The sequence below is a fragment of the Chrysochloris asiatica genome, unplaced genomic scaffold (genome assembly GCF_000296735.1).
Source record: "Chrysochloris asiatica unplaced genomic scaffold, ChrAsi1.0 scaffold00004, whole genome shotgun sequence".
In the NCBI taxonomy this organism is placed as follows: domain Eukaryota; kingdom Metazoa; phylum Chordata; class Mammalia; order Afrosoricida; family Chrysochloridae; genus Chrysochloris; species Chrysochloris asiatica.
The window spans coordinates 24790247-24813252 of NW_006408522.1; the positions used below are offsets into that span (position 1 = coordinate 24790247).

The window sequence follows — 23006 nt, forward strand, 5'->3', positions numbered from 1 at the left end:
GGAAGAACACACTCAGCATTTCTCAAGCTGAGGGAACTGAAGAAAAAATCCAAGCCTCGACTTTCATTATTGAAAGATTCTTTGGGCAAAGTATTGAATGATGCAGAAAGCAGCAAGAAAAGATGGAAGGAATACACAGAGTCACTGTACCAAAAGGAAATGCCAGGCTACCTTCTGTCACCAGTACTGCTCACAAAAGTTCAAGATGATTGTGCCACATCTAGCCAGCCATTCACCAGTCAGTGTCCGTTTCTCACCATCCTTGCTCAGCTTCTCCTCCCAGCATGCACTCAATCTGCTTCTCTAACCTTTTCGTTTGTGCCTGTGTCATTTTATTTCTCGTATCTTTGTTATAGAGAGCCCATGTAATACATCTGCCTAGTCCACCATCATGTGGGAAGTTTCCCTATATTTTCTTCTAGTTCATTTATGATTCTAGTTTTTCTACCACCCCACCTCACTTTTAGCTTTTCATTAATCCAGCAGTTTATTTTTGTTAGATTGCCTAGATCATAGTATTTAATTTTTTTTTTTTTTAAGTGCTGTCAAGTCAGCTCCAACTCATAGCAACCCTGTATATGGTTTCCAGAGGCTTTAAATCATTGTGGAAGCCAAATGAGATCCCCTCAAAATGCTTGAGCTAAATTATGTTTTAAGGGACTCAGTTTGTACTTAGAATTCTTATTTTTAAAAGGCTGTGAAACTCATTAACCTTGTGGTAAAAATATTCTCAAAGCCTTTTCAACTGTCCCATAGAGTGCTTTCTTTATAAGGCCCCCATAGAAAAAGATAACTTCTTCTGAATATATTTCCAAGAAGAGTTGGAAATCTTCCAAGCAATTGTTCTTTTTATAGTTCATGAAATCTGTGGAGTGTCTAATGAATAAGATTTCCTTGTTTGAGCTAGCTGTTAAGAAATTATTCGTTTTGAAAACTATTTCTAACCTACCCATGATTTACACCACTTTTAGAGCTTGCTACTTTGTATTATTTATGTACCTTAATATGTGGACTTATGTCAAGATGGGAAATAAATTTAAATATATTTCAATATGTGGTATAAGATATAGAACGTTTTATATGTTTATATGTGCATTTGCCTTAGCTTCTTTTATTTAATGGTGTTGTTGTTGTTGTTGTTATGTGCCGTGGAGTCGGTTCCAACTCATAGCGACCCTGTACAGGGTTTTCGAGGCTGTAAATCTTTATGGGAGCAGAAAGCCTCACCTTTCTCCCGTGGAACAGCTGGTAGTTTTGAACTGCTGACCTTGCGGCTCGCAGCCCGATTCGTAACCACTACGCTACCATATTTAATGGTACATCTTAATTACTTAGAATATCACATTTATTCAAAAGTAAATTCACTAGTATTTACAATGAATCATGTTATCTCTGTTCCAAAAATCTCTTTGAGTAATTTTATTCTTGCACCATATTGTTTTAATCATTATTGTTTATACATTTTAGTATCTGTCAGTGTAATCCCTACTTTATTATGTTTTATTTCCCACTTATTCTGAATTTACCAGATTTTTTTATACTTTAAAAGATGTTTGCCCTGTTTCCCACATAACCAAAGAAACTAACATATGATTGGCTTAGACTTGCATGGAATTAATAAACTAGCACCTTTTACTATTTCCTTATATTTTAAGAGATATCAGATATTTCTTTAGTTTGTAATTTTCTTCATCTAGGTCCTATACATTTCTTAATCAGTTTCTTCCTACATACTTGTAAAAATACTGCAGGGGCAGCATCATCTGACCTCTAACTTCACAAGGGAAAGAGAAAATCAGCATCAGCCCAAGGATGATCTACAAGGTAGAGATCAAACATGCCTCCACCTTCCAAACTTTTATCAATTCTGACACCCACCATCACAACAATGCTCACAATTATGCAGCTTAGTAGGGAAGTAACAGGTTACAATTCAGAATCAGGAATGCTCAGGTTACAGGTCTTCAGGTCTTCAATCAGGACAAACAGGCCTGCAGGCACATCTCTCTTTGGTGTTGAGCCCTCAGCCTGGCCCTGGCCCTGGCCCTGGCCCTGGCCTTGGTTTTGCTCAGGGAAAGTGTTAAAAAGCTCTTTTAACTCTGTCAAAAAGTACTCAAAGACACTTCATGCCACCATCAAGCTTCTTACCTGAAGACACTCAACTCTCTCACTCCATGACCCAGGAAGCCCATTGTGCCATCTCCAGCCCATCTCCTGGTTCTGCTGCCTCTGGTACCACCAGTTCTCTGCCACTGCTTCTCTGCTGCTATTTCTTGCCATCTCTCACCATCTCTGGTGCCACAGCTCTTTTTTCTGGATCAAGGAGATTCAACACAGGTTCAAAGGATACACTCCATTACTGAATTTCTTCCCTTCTTTTACTTTTTTTTTTAACTTTTTACTGTGAATTCAGGGAAGGTTTACAGACAAGATAATCAATTTTACATTTTAAAAAATCATACACTTTGTTTCATCTCAATGATTGCATTCCTGTCCATACAACAGCAGTTATCCCGCTTCCTGTGGTTCCTATTTCTATTCCACCCAACTTCCTACCCCTTCTCAACTTGTCCTTAGGTAAATGTTGCCCATTTGATTTTGAATGATTGACAATTCCATGGTGATCATACCCTATTAGTACTATTACTATCTGGATTCCTGATGTGGTGCTATAGGATAAGTACTGAACTACAAGGTCAGTGTGAACTGCAAGATCAGTGGTTCAAACATATCAGTTTCTCCATACAAGGTCACTATGAGTCGGAACCAACTCGATGGCACTTCACAACAACAATATCCCTATATACTGCTTAGCTTAAAATTGGGCCATAAGAGTGAATTTTTTCCAAACCTGAAGGGTGATCAAAGGACATAATCTTGCATTCCTATAGTCTCTTTGACCAATAAGCCTGGCCTTTTTTAATTTTGAGTTTTGTTCTACATTTTCTGACACTATATCTGGAACCTTCTAATGCTGTCCTTTTCAGAGCAGTTAGTAGTGGTAGCTAGGCACCATCCAGTTCTGCTGGTCTCAGAGCAGTGGAGACTGATGTTCACATGTTCCGTTAATCCTTTGGACTAATGGATTCTAAGCATCTTCAATTATTAACACTCTTCTTTCTTCTGTACCTGGAGAGACCAATAGTTGTACCTTAGATGACCATTAATGGCCACTCCAGATGATACTCACCAAAGTAGGATGTAGAACATTGTCTTTGTGGACTATGTTATGCCATTAATCATAGTATCCCCTGAGACTGTGGTCCTGAGTCCCCAGACCAGCAATTAATTGCTTTAAGATGTTTAATAATCTCAAAGAAGTGTTCATCACTTTGCCCGCTGTACACTTCATCACATTTATAGGTTTGTTTGCAGTAAAGATAAATATCCTCTTTCAAACCCTTATATATTTGGGAGTATATTCCCACTTTTCCTCACAAACCCACAGAACACTCTTGTTCCAATGTTCTATGTATAGTACTGTTTACTTCTATCCCCATTAGCACTTGCATACCTCTCTGTGTCTTCACCTGTCTTCACCATTCTTCTGTCAACCTCCCTCTTCTTGTATATTACCCTTCCTTTTAACCCAGTTAATATGAGTCTCCCTTCTAGTCCTGATGTAGCATTGTAGGATAAGCACTGGGCCACAGGTTGGTTTGAAAAGTAAGGTTGGCAATTCTAACTCACCAGCAGCTCCTCAGAAAACACTGTGCAGAGTCACTAGGAGTCAGACCCAGCTAATAGCACTGAACAACAAGAACAATACCCTATACCCATTAAATTTACCCCATAAGGCTTCCTTCTTTCATGTTAAATGAATGTTTCTTTTAGCATGAAAATCTTTTCTTGAGTTTTTACAATAGTGGTCTCATACAATATTTGTCCTTCTGTAATTGACTACTTTCATGCAGTATAATGTCCTCCAGAGTCATCCATGTTATGAGGTGTTTTGAAAATTCATCATCATTCTTCAATGTTGCATAATATTCCATTGTATGCATGTACCAATGTTTGTTTGTCCAGTCTTACATTGATGGGCATCTAGGCTGTCTCCATATTTTTGCTATTGTGAATAGTGTTATGATGAACATAGATGGTATACATTTAATTGTGCCCTGGCTCTTATTTCTTGTGGATATATACCAAGAAGGATTATGTTATAAATTATAGATTATATCAACAGAATGTGGGAATCATCGGACAATATTGATATCCCAACATTGGCTACCCAAGGTGGGGGTGGCTACAAACACAAGAAGTGACTGGCTTACAAGCTTTCAAGAGGGAACCTAGATACAGAGGGCATGGAGAAATGTAGAATCTCCACTAAGTAGTATCCAATCTTTCTAGGCAGGGCTGATGAAAAGAAATGTGGATAGGTCTCTTGTGATACAATAGTGAATGATTGTGAGGGTTGGAAATGTAAAGGTAGACGTTTTATAGCAAGGAGGGGAGTGATTAACTTTTCAGTCTAGGAACAGAGGTCCCTGGGACCATCAAGGGAAAAGAGCGGAGAGTGGGACCCTACCCAGAGAAGCAGTGATGCCAGAAATGGAAGCAGAGACGATGACATGGAGAGATGGAGCAGCTGGGGACTTTAGACCCAGAGGGGGAGAGGGGCTGTGTGCTGATGACCGAGGTGAGGGGAGGGGGGTGGCAGGCTTGCAGGGTGTACCCTTTGGTTGGTTGATGAGGCATGGAGGGGATTGTAACCATGGCAATGAAACAATATATGATAGGATGAATGTAAAACTAATGTTCTCCCATGTAAACTATCACATAATTCACAATAAAACATTAATATATACATATTGATATCCAAGCAAGTAAAGTTTTACTAAAGATTTTGCAAAACTAGCTGTAACCACACATTGACAAAGAACTTCCAGAGGTTCAAGCCAGATTCAGAAGAGTATATGGAAGGGGGGATATCATTGCTGACGTCAGATGGATCTTTGCTGAAAGCAGTGAATACCAGAATGATGTTTACCTGTGTTTTATTGACTACGCAACCTTGCACATAGAAAATGAAGAGAAGTTAAAATACTTATGATGAGCACATTGTTAAAGGAGTACTGAGTTTATGTTTAGGGTGATGAAAAGCTTTTGGGAATCATAGTGGTCAGGATACTACAATACGAGAATGGAATCAATGTCACTGAACTGTGTTGCTCAAAATGAAAAGCTTTTGTTATATATATTTTACCCACAGTAAAAATTTTTAAAAGAAATGATAAAAAATTAATCCCTCAAAAAATGAAAAATTAAAATAATAATAATAATAATGTAGCATTTTCCTTGGCAACCGAATGTGATATGAATCATAATTTTCTTATAAGGCCCTCATGTTCTTGGATATACTAAATTTAGTTCAGAGTTCATGAAACCAAAGAATGCTAATGATACCCAGATTGTTATGAAAGTACATTTATAACTATTTGAATTTTATACCTTTCTGTGAAGTTATTTACAATAATATATACAATGTTAAGATACCACACTAAGAGAAGGAATTTTATTTTATAGCATTGTAAAGAAGTCTTTAATGTTTTGTTTTGCCAATTTATACCATGAATGGCAAACAGGATGAGTCTATATGTAGATAAGTAGACAAGTGAAACTTATTTGAGATTTAATGGGTACACAAACCACTGATGGACCAGCATATACAAAAATTGTAAGAATTTGGGGAGATATAGGTGTAAATATCTTTTAAAAACTGGGAAGTATGATAAAATAGGCACAATAAGACAGTAAGAGTATACTCATGGATGTGCCATCATCTCTTTGAAAGCATCTTATTATTTTCTATATTATTGAAACAAAATTCCAATCATGCTTTGTTTCTTCTCAGATCGCATGCGTTTTGCTTAATGGCTACCAATTTTTCTTCTCCTTTATTTCCTCTTGCATTCATGCAATACCAGATGTAAGTGTCTTTTTAGAGCAGTTCTAAATTTTGTTGTTGTTATGTGCCATGGAGTCAGTTCCGACTCATAGTGACCCTGTACAGGAGTAAGCTATATTCTACAGGACCAGTCACTAAGGAAGGATATCATGTTTGGTAAGGTGGAGGGTCAGAGAAAAAGAGGAAGACCCCCTGTGAGATGGACTCAAGCAGCAGTAGTGAGGTTGGCCCAGGATTGGGGCAGTGTTTCATTCTGCTGTGCATAAGGTCGCTATGGGTCAGTACCAACTCGATGGCACCTAACAACAACAACAACATATTGTACAGTATGTCCCTGAATAATGCAGAGAAACTTATAGATTGAATTTTGTTTTCTCATCTGTAAAGTATGGAAAATGTCATTTAGCTCACAGAACTCTTTTGTGAAGATAAGTGAATAGATTTTATAAACTCTAAAAACCTATTTCGTTTTAAACAAAATTTAAAAAAAGAAGGTGAAATATACATCATTTTATCTGACTAGAGAATCCACAAGAGAAAGATGGGCTGTCTGTTCCAGTAGAGATTTACAGTCTCAGAAATCCTAAGGGGTAATTCTACTCTGTCCTCGGAGTCAGAACTGACTACATATCAGTATGTTGGCTTAGGTTTTTGGTGGGGCATCTATAACAATATCCTAACACTCTGTTATCCATCTTTACACTCTACATTGATAAAATGAGCAAGAGGTAATAAATCTTTTTGTGGGGAAAAATTACCAGAATTTTTAAAAATACTATATCTTCTCTTTTAGCAATAAACTTCGATATAACAAAAATTTTAAAGAACCCTAAAACATATGTGATGGCCACATCCAAGAAGGAATCAAGTTTACTAAAGCCAGCAATGAAGGTTTGGAAAATAGTAACTTTTAAAATGCCCTTACAGTGTAATTTGTTCGCAGTATGATCTGTTTGATTCAACATCATCTACTTTCATTTGCAGTGTAATCTGTTTGATTCAACTTCATCTTGTCAGTGGTAGCTATTACATTTTTCACTTATCTTTTCAGAAAAAAATCACAATCTATTACTGGGGAGTTAACCTTTATATATAAAGTCTTATTTTATTCTGAAAATATCTATCCTCATCACTAATGAAAAGTATGCATATAGTGTTTATCTTTTCCTTACAATACTTCTTGGCACTGTCTCTACTTGAGTTAATATACAAAGACTTCTAGATGGTTTTGTATGACCCTGATCTCAATCAGCATAAGTCCAACTTGCAGGACAAGCTTCAAAAGACTATCAGCAGTGATTGTCCTGTCCCATCTCCCAAGGCTCTATTCAGAAATAACTGGCCACATTTAATGCTGTTTGAGTTTTGAATGTTTTGTTGCTCCACATTACTACAGATACCTGAAAGTAAAAATCCCATGAACTTGTATCTTATGCTGCTTTAGCTAAAATTAGAAAAGGTTCTGTCTTGAAATTCTAGATTTGAGCTCTTGTACGTAAATTTGGTTTTAAATTTCTTAGCCTTTGTTGCTGAAATCTTGGATGAATTTCTGATAAGGTCTAACCAATTATTTTAAATGATAAATTATGGCTATATAAAAACTATTTTCTGAAGTCATCAAGATTCACATATTTTCTCATTTTAATAAGCCAGTTATATAGATTCTCTTTAAATTTTATTCCAACCTTCATAATGCTGCTGAGGAAATCTTTGTGAGCACTTAGGAAAGAAGCTGGCAATCTTGAAGAGTCACTTTTGGGTAAATGACCATGTCACCATGTTTCACAGAATTAGAAATCAGGAAAATATCATAGAAATTGTATTTCGCATCTTCAGCAAGCACTACAAATGATCTCTTGTATCTTGTTTACAAGTTGAAGAAATAGAGACAGATAAATTTATAACTGAAGATAGATGGCAAATTGGGGATTCATCTTTCATAATATATTGTATTGGTTGGCCCTGCCCTATGCAAACTATTTTATCACCAACTTAAATAGAAATGTGGCTGCCATTCTGATGAGCTAGAGAGAAGTATATTTAGAAGTCATCTGGTTGGGAAAGTCATGAACATACTGAATCACCAAAAATTCCCAGTAGGCTAGAGTAATAGACCTAATCTCAGAAGATGAACATTCATTTTGAGAAAAGTATCAAAGTCCAAATTACAACTGTGATGTATGGGATAATAGAGCTTTAGCCTACAAGCAGCATTCCTGAAAAATATTTAAAATCACTTTTAATAAAAAGCTCAGTATGAGTCAATAGTAGGATGCGGTTGATCCCAAAACCTATTCTGTGATCAGACAATAATTGGTATAATATGTTCATTTTGGAGCCCTGCATTATAAAAGGAATGTAGATAAACAGAAGCAGTCTGAGCAGAAAGTAATTAAGATGGCAAAGGCCTCTAAAACCAATGGTCAAAAAAAATTTAAAGTATTTCATTGGATGGGAAAATATTCTGGAAGACATAATAATATTGCAGAACTTTCTTCTATCTCAACATATCAAATAGAATTTTATCTATAGTTATAATGCAGCTATGTTCAATTTACAATGCTTTACAAGTAATAATTGACTTGACTTTCTCCCTTACAGTCCCATTATATTAGCACTGGCCCAGAGTTTAAACGTGTCCTCTTCAATTTTGGAAGTCAGAGTCCACTGATTTTAAACTATCTTAAGATGCATGAGCTAGCTGGCATTCCCAAAACCTCTGTACAAACAAAGATTAAACTCACTGAGATATTCCAAGAACCATATCCTTTTTTTATGTTTTGCTTTAATATTATGTTTCTTATAATGTTAAAAAATAAATTTTAAAAAAAAGTTTTACTAAATGTCTAAACTATGAAAAAAATATTGAATGTGTGTTTTACCAATGCATTTATTTGGTTCATATGAATATTCCAAACCTTTTTTCAAAGTAGCTCATCTCTAAGGCTGTGATTTTTCATGTAACAAACAAAACAAAAAAATGAAGATCCTGGAACTTATGAAGCTGGTATATTTGCTCTCTAGTAAATGGTTATCTTTACAACATTGCCATTCAGTGTTAAATTTCAGATATTTGTCATAATTCTGGGTCAGGTGTTTCTAAGCTTCTCCAGAGAAAGTTTACAAGCATGTAAAAACATTTGTTCAAATTAAAACTTATCAGAAAGCTCAGTATGTAAAATAAATTAAGGTGGAGTTTCTTTAGCTGTTGTAAGGATGTTGTTGTCGTTAGGTGCCATTCGGTCGGTTCCAGTCCTGGACCATCCTCACAATAGTTGCTATGCTAAGCCAATTACTGTTGACACTGTGCCAATCTATCTCTTTGGGGGTCTTCATCTTTTTCTATCACCCTTCACCTTACCAAGCATGATGTCCTTCTCTGGGCACTGGTCCTTCCTGATAGTGTGTCCAGAGTATGAAAGATGAAGTCTCACCCCCCTTACTTCTAAGGAGCATTCAAGCTGTATTTCTTCCTACACAGATTTGTTTGTTCTTCTGGAAATCCATGGTATTTGTTAATATTCCTCTCCAACACAATAAATCAAATGCATCGGTTCTTCTATGGTCTTCCTTATTCGTTGTCCAACGTTCACAGGCATATAAAGCTATTGAAAATATCATGGCTTGGGTCAGTTGCTCCTTAGTAGTAGGGATGTTGTTGTTGAGTGCCTTTGAGTTGGTTGTGACTTACAATGACCCTGTAAAGGGTTTCTGAGGAGCATCTGGTGTGTTTGAACTGCCGACCTTGTGGTTCAGAATCCAGTGCTGATCCTACAACACCATAACAGTAGTAGGGGTCGTTGTTGTTGTTAAGTGCCAGTGAGTCAGTTCCAACTCATAGCGACCCAGTGTAGGGTTTTCAAGGAGCAGGTGGCGAGTTTGAACCACCAACCTTGCAGTCCAGTGCTTATCCTACAGTGCCACACCAGGACTTCAGTAGTAGGGGTTGTTGTTATTAAGTGCCGTCGAGTTGGTTCCGACTCATAGTGACCCTGTACAGGGTTTCTGAGGAGCAGCTGGTGAGCTTAAACTGTCAGCCTTGCAGTTCAAACCTACTTTGCAATCCAGTGCATTGACCCACAGTGCCACACCAGGAGTCCAATAGGAGCCCCAAATTCTGCCTACTTACACCATCATGCTCCCTCAGCATTACACCCATCCTAGCCCCAACCTCACTGAGGACTTCCTGTTGTTATTAGTGTTATTGAGTCAGTTCCAACTCATAGAAAGAAACCCTGTGTGAGTTTGAACTGCCGACCGTGCCGTTCAAACCAACCTTTCGGTCCAGTGCATTGTCTTGAAGTGCCGTAGCAGATGACACCTAAGAAGATACATCTAAAGTGCAGTGTTATCAAATTGAAGTTTGCATAGCCCTGGGTAGATTTAAGTTTAAAAAAAAAAAAAAAGATGCTTTTTATGTCTATTTCTGTCTTTAAAACTTAGACATAAGGTCAGCTTTACTAAGATTTAGTCAACAGAAACTCTTATCCCATTAATATTTCTGTTTGTACTTTACTATATTGAAGAATGATGATGACTTCTTACTCGTTTTATGTGTTGATGATCACAAGACATTGCTATTTTCTTTGGCTGGTTAAGCAAAGTTATAGAATATATCATATAATTTTAACTAAACGAATGTTCACTAACAGGCCAACAACTTGAACAAGCTCCTGAAAATGTGCTTTAAAAATATTTCATCCCACTCTTTCATATCTATATTTCATATATATTATATAAATGAACCAAAATTGGTTTTTATATATTGACCCCAGGTTGTTTACTGTTTCAGAGCTAGCTGAGGCTCATTCACCCAAAATGCCCACTAGTGCCAAACCAAAATTATACAGCCGGTTGTTTTCTTAATAGCCCAAATAAGCAGACTTTTAGCCACATGGAGCCTACCAACTTTGCATATTTTGCAAAACTGCACCCAGCATCTGCTAGCTCAAGCTAGGATAAAACCCTGTAGCTATAAGGACCCTAGGATGCTGCTGGTCTTCAGAGCTCTCTAACTCAGAGACTTCCCACTTTGTTGCAGAAGGACATCACTTAAGGTACATAACACACATACACACACACACACACACCGTCTGCTCTTCCTTGGGAGTTTGGATGCCTTCTTCCCATTCTGGAGTCCTGGTGTGGTGCTGTAAAGTAAGCACTGGACCAGAAGGCTGGTTTTGAAGCACAAGTTCCATTGTTCAGACTCACCAGTCACTCCTCAGAAACTCTATACAGAGTCGCTATGAGTGGGAGCCGACTTGATGGTACTTAACAGCAACAACAGCTTCCTTTTCTGGTAGTTCTCCGCACTGCTTATCTTTAGAATCCTGCCCCAAAAGGTAGCTGTCACTGCACTGGACCCAATAAATAGCTGTGCAATGCTGCTATCTTGTGTTCATATCTTTTTTCCTTGATCACTCATTAATTCCCCCAAACTTACGATGATAGATCTTATAATGTTCATATTATTAAGTGATGTGTATGTTGTTGTTAAGTGTCATCGAGTCAGTTCCAATTCATAGCAACCCTGTATAGGATTTTTGAGGAGCTGCTGGTAGGCAATCTAATGCCATGCCAGGACACCATAGTAAACCAATTCAAAATGGCCAGTACCAGTCCATTTCAGCTCACTAATGCCTAGGAGTCCTGGTGTGGCATTGTGGGCTAATGTGTCAGATTGCAATGTCAGTTGAACTGCAAGGTCAGTGGTTCAAACTCACCAGCCGCTCCTTGGAAACCCTATACAGGGTTGCTGTGGGTCGGAAATACACTCATCGGCACTTAGCAATAACAATGATGCCTAGGACATGCATTACATTTCGTTTTTTAAGAGTTCCAGTTTCCCTGGATTTATACTTCATACATACCATGTCTCAATTACTAATGAATGCTCATAACTGTTTCTTCATTTTGAGTTGTATCCCATCAGCAAACTAATAGCCCCAAACCTTTGCTCCATCACATCATGAAGGTCAACTCTACTTTGAGAAGGCAATTCTTCCCCAGTAGTATTTTGAGTGCCTTCCAAACTGAAAAACTCATCTTCTGGCATGGTATCAAACAGTGTTCCTCTGTTATTCATAATGTTTTCATTGGCTAACCCTTCCGAAGTAATCTGCCTCTCCTTCCTCCTTATCTGTCTTAGTCTGAAAGTCCCAGTAATATCTGTCCACCGTGGGTAACCCTGCTGATATTTAAAATACTGGTGGCATATTTAATACTGCATATTTAATAATGGTGGCATATTTAATACTAATGGCATATTTAATACTGGTGGCATATTTAATACTGCATATTTAATACCGATGGCATATTTAATAATGGTGGCATATTTAATACTGATGGCATATTTAATACTGGTGGCATATTTAATACTGGTGGCATATTTAATATTACTGATATTTAAAATACTGTGATGCTTCCAGCGTCACAGCAACACACAGTCATTACAATACAACAAACTGACAGAAAAGTGGTGGAATTATTGGGGGGGAGCTGTAATTAAGAAGCAGAGAAGCTGACAGAGGACACAAAAAAGGATTCTATGATAATATTCCTCATATTTAAAGTTGTCGTTAAGTACTGTAGAGTCAGTTCCAACTCATAATGACCCTACGATTTCTGAGGAGCAGCTGATGAGTTTAAATCGCCTTTCCTGCAGCTATAACCAAACTTTCAGTCTAGTGCCTATCTTATAGCACCACACCAGGATTCCCTATTTAAGGTAAATTCATGTTAATTCTAAATTTCTACAGTCAATTCTGCATTAAATCACTGAGGTGATTTTCCTACAGACAGTTAATATTGCATGACCATAAGTATTGTCCACCACTAATCTACCAATTTGTCATTCTCTGGTGGCTTATGTGTTGTATAATGCTGAAAACTATGCTGCCCAGAATATTAAATGCCAGCAGGTTTCATGGAGCTTCCAGACTAAGACAGTATAGGAAGAAGGAGATATGAACTACTTTTACAATGGTTAGCCACTGGAAACCTTATGAATAGCAGTAGAACATTGTTAGATATTGTCGCATGAACCCCTCAGGTTGGAAGTCACCCAAAATATGACTGGGAAAAAGCTGCCTCCTTAAAGTAGATTTGACTACACTGACATGAACAGAGCAATGACCAAAGAGAAGAAGAGCTTTGGGATGACATCAAGATCTTCAAACAGGAAGAAAGCAAAAGATCATTAAAAGGACAGGAAAAGAAGAAGGCAAAACTGGATGTCAGAAAGGCCTCTGAACCGTGCTCTTAAGCAAAGAGAAACTAAATTGAATGGAAGAAAATGAAGGGGGAAAAGTTGGAGAGAAAATGTCAAAGATCAGCTTAAGAAGACAAAATTAAGTATTACAATAAAATGTGCAAAGATCTGTCATTGGGAAACAAAAAGGAAGAACACTCTCAGCATTTCTCAAGCTGAAGAAAAAATTCAAGCTTTGCCTCACAATATGGGCAAAATATTGAATTATACAGAAAGCATCAAAGAAGATGAGAAGAATAAAGAGAGTCATTGTATCAAAAAGAATTGATCGATGCTCAACCATTTCAAGCTGTAGCATGTGATCAAGAATTGATGGTAGTGAAGAAAGAAGTCTAAGCTGCAATGAAGGCACTGGCAAAAAGCAAGGCTCCAGGAATTTACAAATTGAAATCTTTCTTTCTTTCTTTCTTTCTTTCTTTCTTTCTTTCTTTCTTTCTTTCTTTCTTTCTTTCTTTTTTTAAGGATATACACAAAAACACTCAGGAATATATAATCATTTAAACAACCGAAGGACACATTCTGCAAGTCTGCTTCCTGGCCACCAGCACCTGGCCACCAGCACACAGCCTTTCTCTTTCTATGAGTCTAAGTCCTCAGCTGCTCTATTTCTCCATGTCCTCATCTCTAGCTTCATCTCTGGTGTCACTGCTTCTTTGGATAGGTTCCCATATTCTGCTTGTGTTCTTCTCCCTTGATGGTCCTAAGGTCCTCTGTTCCTTGACTGTAAGATTAACTACTCCCCCATTTTTGTTACAAAACTTCTACCTATATAGTTGTGACAATCACAGTTAGTCATGATTGAATCATAAGAATCTTATCCTCATCTCTTTCACCAGACTTGTCTAGACAAGATGAATACTATTCAGTAGGGGTGCTGCCTTCCTCTGCACCCTCTGAAACTAAACTCCCTCTTGAAAACTTGTAAGCCAGTCACTTTGTGCCTTTATAACCCTCCATTTTAGGTAGCCAATGTCTAAGTTGCCCATCCCTGTTAACCCTGGATAAGAGGGGATGAGATTGATCCTTGATGGGAAGACTCCTTTGCTCTCAGTTGGTATTTTGAGCTACTACATCCATAAGTATAGGTCAAGTTCATCAAACTGTAGCAGTTTACATTTGCTTCCTTTATTAAAAAAAAAAAAAAACCAGAAGAAATAGAAACAAATACTATTGTAATCATGGTAATGAAATGATGAGAGTAAAACTGATGTTCCCCCATGTAAACTATCACTCAATTCACAATAAAAACTTTTTAAAAATTGAAATCTTTCAAGAAACAGATGCAACGTTGGAGGCACTCACTCATCTATACCAAAAAATCTAGAAGATAGCTACCTATCTAACCAACTGGAAAAAATCTGTATTTGTGTGCATTCCAGTGAAAGGTGACCCAACAGAATGTGGAAATGATCAAACAATATCATTAATATCACATGCAAATAAAATTTTGCTAATAAGTTGAAACAGTTGCAGCAGTGCATTGACAGGAAGCTGCCAGATATTCAAACTAGATTCAGATGAAAACATGGAACAAAAATATCATTGCAGACATCAAATGAATATTGGTTAAGAACTGAGAATATCAGAAAAATGCTAACTTGTGCTTTATTGACTGTGCAAAGGCATTCAACTGTGTGGATCATAACACACTTTGTGTGTTATGGATAACATTGTGAAGAATGAGTATGCCAAAACACTTAATTGTGCTGATGAGTAACCTGTACATTGACTGAGAGACAGCTATTCAAATAAAAAAAGAGGATAGTAAATGGTTTAAAATCAGGAAAGGAATGTACCAGGGTTGTATTCTTTCACCATATTTATTCTAGTTTTATGCTGAGCGAACAATCTGAGACACTGGATTTTCTGAAGAAGAACATGACATCAGATTGAAGGAAGGCTTATTAACAACCTGCAATATGCAGATGATACAATCTTACTTGCTGGAAATAAAGAGAACTTGAAATACTTACTGATGAAGAGAAAAGACTACAGTCTTCAGTATGGATTGTATATCAATGTAAAGAAAACAAAAAGCTTTGACACTGGACAAATAAATTACGTCATAATAAATGCAGAAAAGATTGATGTTGTCAAAGACTTCGTTTTATTTGAATCTACAACCAACACCCATGGAAGCAGCAGTGAAGAAATCAAAATGCTTGTTGTATTAGGCAAATTTGCTGCAAATGCATTTTTAAGTGTTTAAGAACAAAGTTGTAAGTGTGATGACTAAGGTGTGCCTAACCTAAGCCATGGTATTTTCAACAGTCTCACATGCATGTGAAAGTTGAACATTGAATAAGGAAAATTGATACATTTGAATCATGGTGTTGGAGAAGAATATTGAAAGTACCATGGACTACCAGAAGAACAAACAAATCTGTTTCGGAAAAAGTACAGCCAGAATGCTCCTTTAGAAGCAAGAATGGCGAGACTTTTGTCTCTCATACTTCAGGCATATTATCAGAAGGGACCAGTCCCTGGAAAAGAACATCAGTCTTGGTAAAGTGGAGCGTCAGCAAAAAACAGGAAGATCTCCAAGAAAATGAATTGATAACAGCAACAATGTAACAACTGTGAAGATAGCACAAGACTGGGAAATATTTTAATTCTGCTGTGCATAAATAAGGTCTCTGTGAGTTGGAACCAACTCAACCACACCTAAGAACAACAACATGTATATTCTAGTCCAAAATCCTTTAATTTATTTAATAAGAGATTCTTATTACATATTTTCTAAAACAAGCTTAAATGTCAAACAAAATCATATTCATCACAGTGTAATTCTTGTACCTGAGTCTTATAAAACAGATATATTTAAAAATAAATTTAACATCATTTAAAAGATATTAAAACTAATACTTATATTGATGCCGAGTGATTGGCCAAAGTCACCAAAGGGAAGAAATGCTGTGCTGTCAGTGTGTTAGGATGTGCTGGTATAGACGGAGGAGCCTGGAGATGTGTGTGCAGAGGAAAGGAGGAGTGAATGCACTTACAATCACATCAGTGTCCATGACATGATCTTAATGCACATTTATAAGGAAAAGAATCAAGTTCTTTATGAGCTAACTACCTTCACATAGTTTCATGAATAATCTTTTAACTTGTTTTTTTTTTAACTTGATCATTTAATATTAGAGTTATAAGTGAAGGAGTGGGGTGCAGGGTAGGAGTCAGAGCTGAATGTGTAGTGAGTGCATCTTTGTCCCAAATCTGGTACAAAATGCATTGAGGGTTTCTAGTTTTCTCTTCACACATTGCTCATACTTCTGTAAACCACTTCAAATGCTTCATGTGTTGAGAGTAAGCTAATAAAGAAATACCCAAAAGACTAATCTTTTTTTTCTTCTTTTTTTTTTTTAACGTGTGAAACAAAAATTCTTGAAAGCTAGGAACAAAACACTAGTGTAGTTTGCGTGGGTCCTGTTAAAAGAAAACTCTACAGGCTGAATCTCTGTGTCTAATATGAGGTTAGGACTTTCTCATTTTGTTGCAGTTTAGAAAAACCTGAACACAACGCCATGTCATAATGAGTGCATTATGTTACCATAAACACATGCTCCCACAATCACAAAGGCATATACAGATCTCTTTAAAATGTAAAAACTGTCTAGGGAAGGACTATTTAAACTCTACAATTGAGAATAATGTGGGATATATCAACATTTACCCCAGCATACAAATAAAAGCTATACAAAGAAATCATCTGTTGTAAATTATCTGTGATGTGGGAGAAGCAAATAGTTAACAGTGAAAACAAAAGAAAAGGAAGGAACTCTAAGATTCAGGAAAAGTCACTAGCTCTGTATAACACTCCATCTTCACACAGTAAAGGGCCAGCAGGAAACTCTTTAGAGCCACGTGCATTTTATTTTCACATCATTTAAATAAAGCTGTCCAATAATCTTAATCACACATGCCCACATATATTTTTTTTTCACACTTACCAAAATATGAATTATAACTTGTAAGTTGTTGCTAAAGTGACGATCAATCAGAGTACTCATTTAAATTCAATGACTAGTAAATTAATGTGGCAATACAATCGCATTTTTAAAGAATAAAGTACCTAAAAGACAGATGTCTGAAAAACATTGTAAATTCAGAAACCTTTATCTAATTATTTTTCCGGTAAAGACAAAATGCTTTCTTCCCCTTCAATCTTTCCAAAATTCTTGGGGGTAAATGAATAGAAAAACCTACACTGATAAAAAGTTTGCTTTATCTTTCATGAGATTTTTCAAAAAAATTAACCCCTACTTCAAAACTCAGAGGGGGCACATCACAGTATTATCGGTTAATGAGCCCTTTCTGATCATGGAAACCAGCTATTAGCTTGCTGGAATATGAAGTCTTTTAAAATACATTTTGCCCCAAACACACAGGCCTGAAAATTGTGTCAACACAGCAATAAAAGACTCCCTTCACCGAAACATGATGGAAGATTGATATTTCCTTTAGTTGTTTGAAAATGGGGGTTGTAAGGAAGGACACAGTAAATTAAGGCTAGGAGAAAAGAAGAAAGAGAAAAAAATCTAAAAAATTTGAGCCTCTCTCTCCATATACATCATCTTGAACTAGATGAATTTCAAGTCCCTTGGAACCCTGAGAATTTATTATCTATTGGAAGAATTTGACACCACCATTTCAATTTTCCCTGGAAATGATGACATTTTCATTTTGTCAACTCACTGTAGAACCAGGTTCTTCTGAGGTGACACTAAGAAAAAGAATGCTTAGACATTACCTTCTGTGCTGTGAGCTGTTGACCCCCTAAAAGACCCCCAGAATAACCTGTTAGCCTCAGTAAGAGAGAAGACGACTATAACAGTTTTAGTAGCATTTCAGAATTGGGAAGCTTAGCCAACATATTTATAGGGTTTTATTTAAAGCAGGTCTTGGGAAGAAGTACTTGGGATTGGGCCAAGTTCATAATTGTGACATTGTAGGATAAACACTCAATGGCTAACCACAAGGTTGGTGGTTCAAATCCACTAGCCACTCCTCAGAAATCCTACACAGAGTTGCTATGAGTTGGGACTGACTTGACAGCACTAAACAACAACGACTTTGTATTGGTGGGCAGAACTGAAGCAAGGATCTTGAAGTAAGCAAGTTATTTACTGGTTCACAGCTTTCTCTATGAATCACTTCCTGAGATGGAGTCCCCACTGAATAGTTTTCATCTTGTCTAGATGGGTCTGATGAAGGGAAATGGGGATAATATTCTTATGATTCAATGATGAGTAATTGTTATCATGAGTATTTGTGACTGTAACAATTGTAAAGGTAGAAGTTTTGTAACAGAAATGGGGAAGTAGTTGATCTTGCAGTCCAGAAACAGAGGACCCTGGGACCATCCAGGGAAAGAAGCATGGGCGGAATGCGGGACCTTAACTAGCTCAGGACTCTGTATTCATGGGAAGAGAGGGACTGGAAGCTGGAGGCCAGGAGGCAGACTTTCAGAATGTGCCCTTTAGTGGTGTTACAAAACAAAAAGAGCTAAAATGAATAGAGAGAAATACTGTTAACTGATGGTACATGGAGGGGATTATTATCATTGTAACGAAACAAGGTGTATGATTTTTTAATGTATAGCTGATGATCTGCTCTGTTAACTTTCACTCAATTCACAATAAAAACATTAAAAAGAGAAGAAGAAGAAGCACTTCCTGGAGAAAGTGGCCAAGTTGTCTTTACTTATTATCAATTTTATTAAACATAGGTACAGAAAAGTACAAGGGGGCTTCAAAAGTTTGTGGAAGAATTGTGCTATCATGTAATTTCGTTTTCTACAAACCTTTTGAAAACCTCTCATTTGCATGGGCCCAGAATTTTTGAACACTGGACAGAAACATATATATATGGTGAGTGACTTCAAGATTCTCTTCAGGAACAAAAGAATGATTTTTTTAACTGCTTGAGGAATACTGATAACAGGAAGACCTCAGCTGCCAGCACCCTACAAGGATTGTCTAAACTGAAGATAGAGGCCTCACTCAAAGTCACATCAGTGCAGCTTGCATTTTTCAAAGGTTACCATAGAAATGTCTCTCACCTAATTTTAATGTGACCTTGCCACTTCTCCCATCAAGAGTTACAACTATGTCCACTCCCATTGAACTTGGGCAGACATTTGTAAGTTACTTTCTCAACCAAGAGAATGACTTCTTGGGATAGGTTCTAAATGGCATTATATCTTCTGCTTGGTTCTCCCGTGCCGTTGGAATGCTTATTGTTGGAAACAGCTGTCATGTCTGAGGAAATTCAAAACAAATGGAGAGGCCACATGAATCGGTGTGTTAGCAACCACAACTGAAAATCTTGCCACAGCCAGCATCAGCCACCAAACATGAGTGATGAAAAACCTTCATGATGACTTCCAACCAATCTAGCCACCATCTGACTGCAACTACATGAGGGTCCCTAAGAACCACTTAGCTTGATGCATCTAATCAGCCCCCAGAATTGTAGAGATAATAATATTTAGACTTTCTGCTCTGGTAAAGATTTACAGCCTTGGAAACCCTCCATGGCACCTAACAACAACATTAGGAATAATAACTAGATAATTAGAGTGTGTACATTCCCATGGCAGCCCATATTTGTTGAGTAATGTGATATAAGGAAAGGTCAGGCCCATTTGCTCCAACTCAGAAGTACTCTGAGGGATCACCCCAGCTTCACAACATCCTATAGGATCAGCTAAGACTTCCACTGAGACTATACCACAGTTTAACTTCTCCCTCTGCCCAATCTTTCTTTCTTCCCTTACACTGCTTGGGTGTTGATCTCAAGAACACTCCCTAATTAACCTTCTGTGCAATGATTGCTAACTTTGAGTCTGCTTCCCAGAGAACCAAACCTGGGACAGTATGTTTGTTCCCAATATTATACAACACAGAAACGAGGATTATATTGATTCCAATTCTCAATATACCAGGGAAAACATCCCATTGATTGTTCCTACCTTTTCTTCAAGATCTTCAATAGTCAAGTAAATAGAAGCAAAGAGAAAATAAGAGTTAATTATTTTTTAAATTCAACACTGTGCTGTGGTAAGATCTCATTTGATATTATGAAATTGAGTTAGCTGCCAGAGGTTAGACAGAATTTGTCTGATGGCTTTCCACATCTTCTAGAGTTCGTTTTTGGTAAGATAAACTTTAGCATGATCTAGAAGCATGGGTTAGGTACCAAATTAAACTAACTATCTATATAAGTAGCCATTTTTATGTCTTTTGGGGAGATATTTAAAGCTAACAGTAATATACTCAAACATTGTGCCTATTGCAGTTATTTTTCTATTACAAAAACTCTACTAGATGTAAATAAGGAACAAAAACTTATCTACTGTATGGGTAGTTTCTGCATAAGAGCCAGGAGATATATGTATATATATAGCCACAGCCTATGTCCAATGTGGGCTATAGGAATTAATTATACAGCATATAAATACTCAGTGGTTCTTGATAGCCTTAATAACATGCTTTTAGGAAGAAAAGTGATGCATTTGAGGAACTCTATTTCAAGCAGTGGAGTTAGGATGTGTCTTATCAGCAATCTCTTCTTTGCACCTCTTTACTCTCATTTACCTCTCTATCTTTGCTTCTTGTCTGAACTTTTCCCTCCTATCTAGGTTCTCATTTCAGATCCTAGACCTAAAGCCTGCTCTAAATGTCATCATTTTCCAGATATTTTAAATCTTGTTTACTAAGTATCTTACTCTGCCCCCTTACCTGGATATGGTTTCATTACAAGGTTCTTTATTCTAGGCTCTTTCTTGTGGCTCATTTAACAAATATTTTCTATAAACCTACTATGTACAGGTACTGTGATATGTGCTGAAGACGTGACTACATGTGTGTGCTAAACACAAAAAGTCCTGGACTTCAAATTATATATTAGCCACTTTTTGCCGTGTCTACAAGCTTATCAGCTCCACCAAGACAGAGTGTTTTTCTAGCCTTCATCCCATGCTTACCTACCTGGTCAATTCCAGTTCTCCCCATCTCTTCATGTCCAAAAGCTGTAGTGCAATGACCTTTAGGAATGGTGATAAACTGAAGCACTAAAGAAGTCCACTTCCTTTGCCTGGAAATAAATGGGATCTATGGAGAAATAGTATACTTTTTACTCAATCTGGAAGCAATCAGGGGCAATATCTAAATCATAAGTGAACTGCTTCTATTGTTGTTCAAGGATATTTTGAAGAGAGGTTTAGTCTGGAAGAAAATAGAAACTTTGCTGTTCTCCATGGAACTAGCAACAAAGGGCAGGCCACTTTCTTGGTATAATTAAGGGTAATTATATGTGTCCACACAGTCCAATATCAAGACCCTGGAAAATCTCACCAGCCGGTTGAAACAAAGAGAGATGGAAATAGAATAGGAAAGCCAGATGCAAAGAAACAAGCCAACAAGGCATGGAAATACACTGGAACAAAGAGCACCTGTCAATATCGATTTTGATAACCACTGGAGGTTAAAGTGAGAAGTCAGTCCCCTGTTCTTTTGGCTCCCACACCCCCAGAAAGCACTTTCAGGAAAGCAAAAGATATATTCATCCTAGATTAATAAATTTCCCATGTTTTAGGAATTATAGACAGTTTTGCAAAGAGGTCCCACTAAGGTCAAAAATCAGACTATGAAAAAAGCCAATCACAGTGCACTCATGGGATTCTCAGCATATATTACTTAAAGCAGTGAGTCATTTTTCCTCCCTTTAGAGACTTAATTTTGCAGAACTCAACTATTAAAGAAAATTTCTTATCTTTTCCTCACTAATCATACAACCCTGATAGCTATCTCCAAGGAAGAAGAACTTAAGTTTTAGCTAGAAAGACAATTTAGAAAACCAAGATTAATATGTGAGCCATTCAGTCACGTTTTAACATTATGTAAATGACAATACAAGGGGGCTTCAAAAAGTGTGTGGGAAAATGAAGTTAAAAGATAATGGAGTGTATAAGACCTTAGGTGGAATCCTGAGCCCTATCCAGAACCTTCTGAAGTGGGACATTCCCACTTGAAAGGACAAGCAGACCAACCTGGAGTGGCTAGATGAACAGAAGATACTTTCTGAAAGAAAGACCAGCAGGAAAAAAAACAAAATAAAAAACAACATAGGAGTCTATTTCACTATTACAAGAACAAGAAATTTGTTAATTGGGGAGCCATCAAGGCAAGCAATCAAGTAAGTCCCTTCAGGACAAACCCCCCTCCAAGACTGAAACTCAAAGGTTAACACATGAATAGGCATGTAAGCTCACTGGTGACCATGTTGGTCTACATTGAGTGGAAGTGGGGGAAATTCAGTAATGAAGATATGGGCTGAGTTCAACCACACTCCATAGACTCCTGTCGACCTCGAGATGAGAGAGAAAAGAGGAGGGGCTAGTTGGTATGAAGTTTGGGGAGACTTGGTAACTCCTAAGCCCACAGATATTGACCTAGCCACAGAGGGCTTGAGCTGAGATTGATGTGTCCAGCTGATATGAAGTGGGGGAAGACACACAAGAACGCCCAAACTTGCAGATAGTATCCATTTGACCTAGCTTCAATGGCTTGATGACCAGAGCTCAACTAGAGGAAGATAAAGAAATTTGATAAAGGAAGCAAGTGTAAATTGCTACAGTCTAAAGAACTTGACCTATACTTATGGATGTAGTAGTTAAAAATACCAACCAAGAGTAAAAGATGTGTCACATCAAGGTGAAATCAATCCTATCCCCTCTATATACAGGGTTGATAGGGATGGGCAACTTAGAGACTGGCTTCCTAAAATGTAGGGGTGGGGAGAGGGCTATAAAGGCAT

At 37.3% G+C, this 23006-nt stretch overlaps 1 protein-coding gene across 1 annotated transcript in view; it reads left to right on the forward strand.

Moving 5' to 3' along the window:
• FAM227B (family with sequence similarity 227, member B) overlaps nt 1–23006 on the forward strand; it is a 237284-nt gene that overhangs the window by 192391 nt on the left and 21887 nt on the right. Inside the window, exons 10-11 of the mRNA XM_006831867.1 lie at nt 6705–6802; nt 8513–8673. Of these exons, the coding sequence (XP_006831930.1) occupies nt 6705–6802; nt 8513–8673 (259 nt within the window). The remainder of the gene's footprint in view (nt 1–6704; nt 6803–8512; nt 8674–23006) is intronic.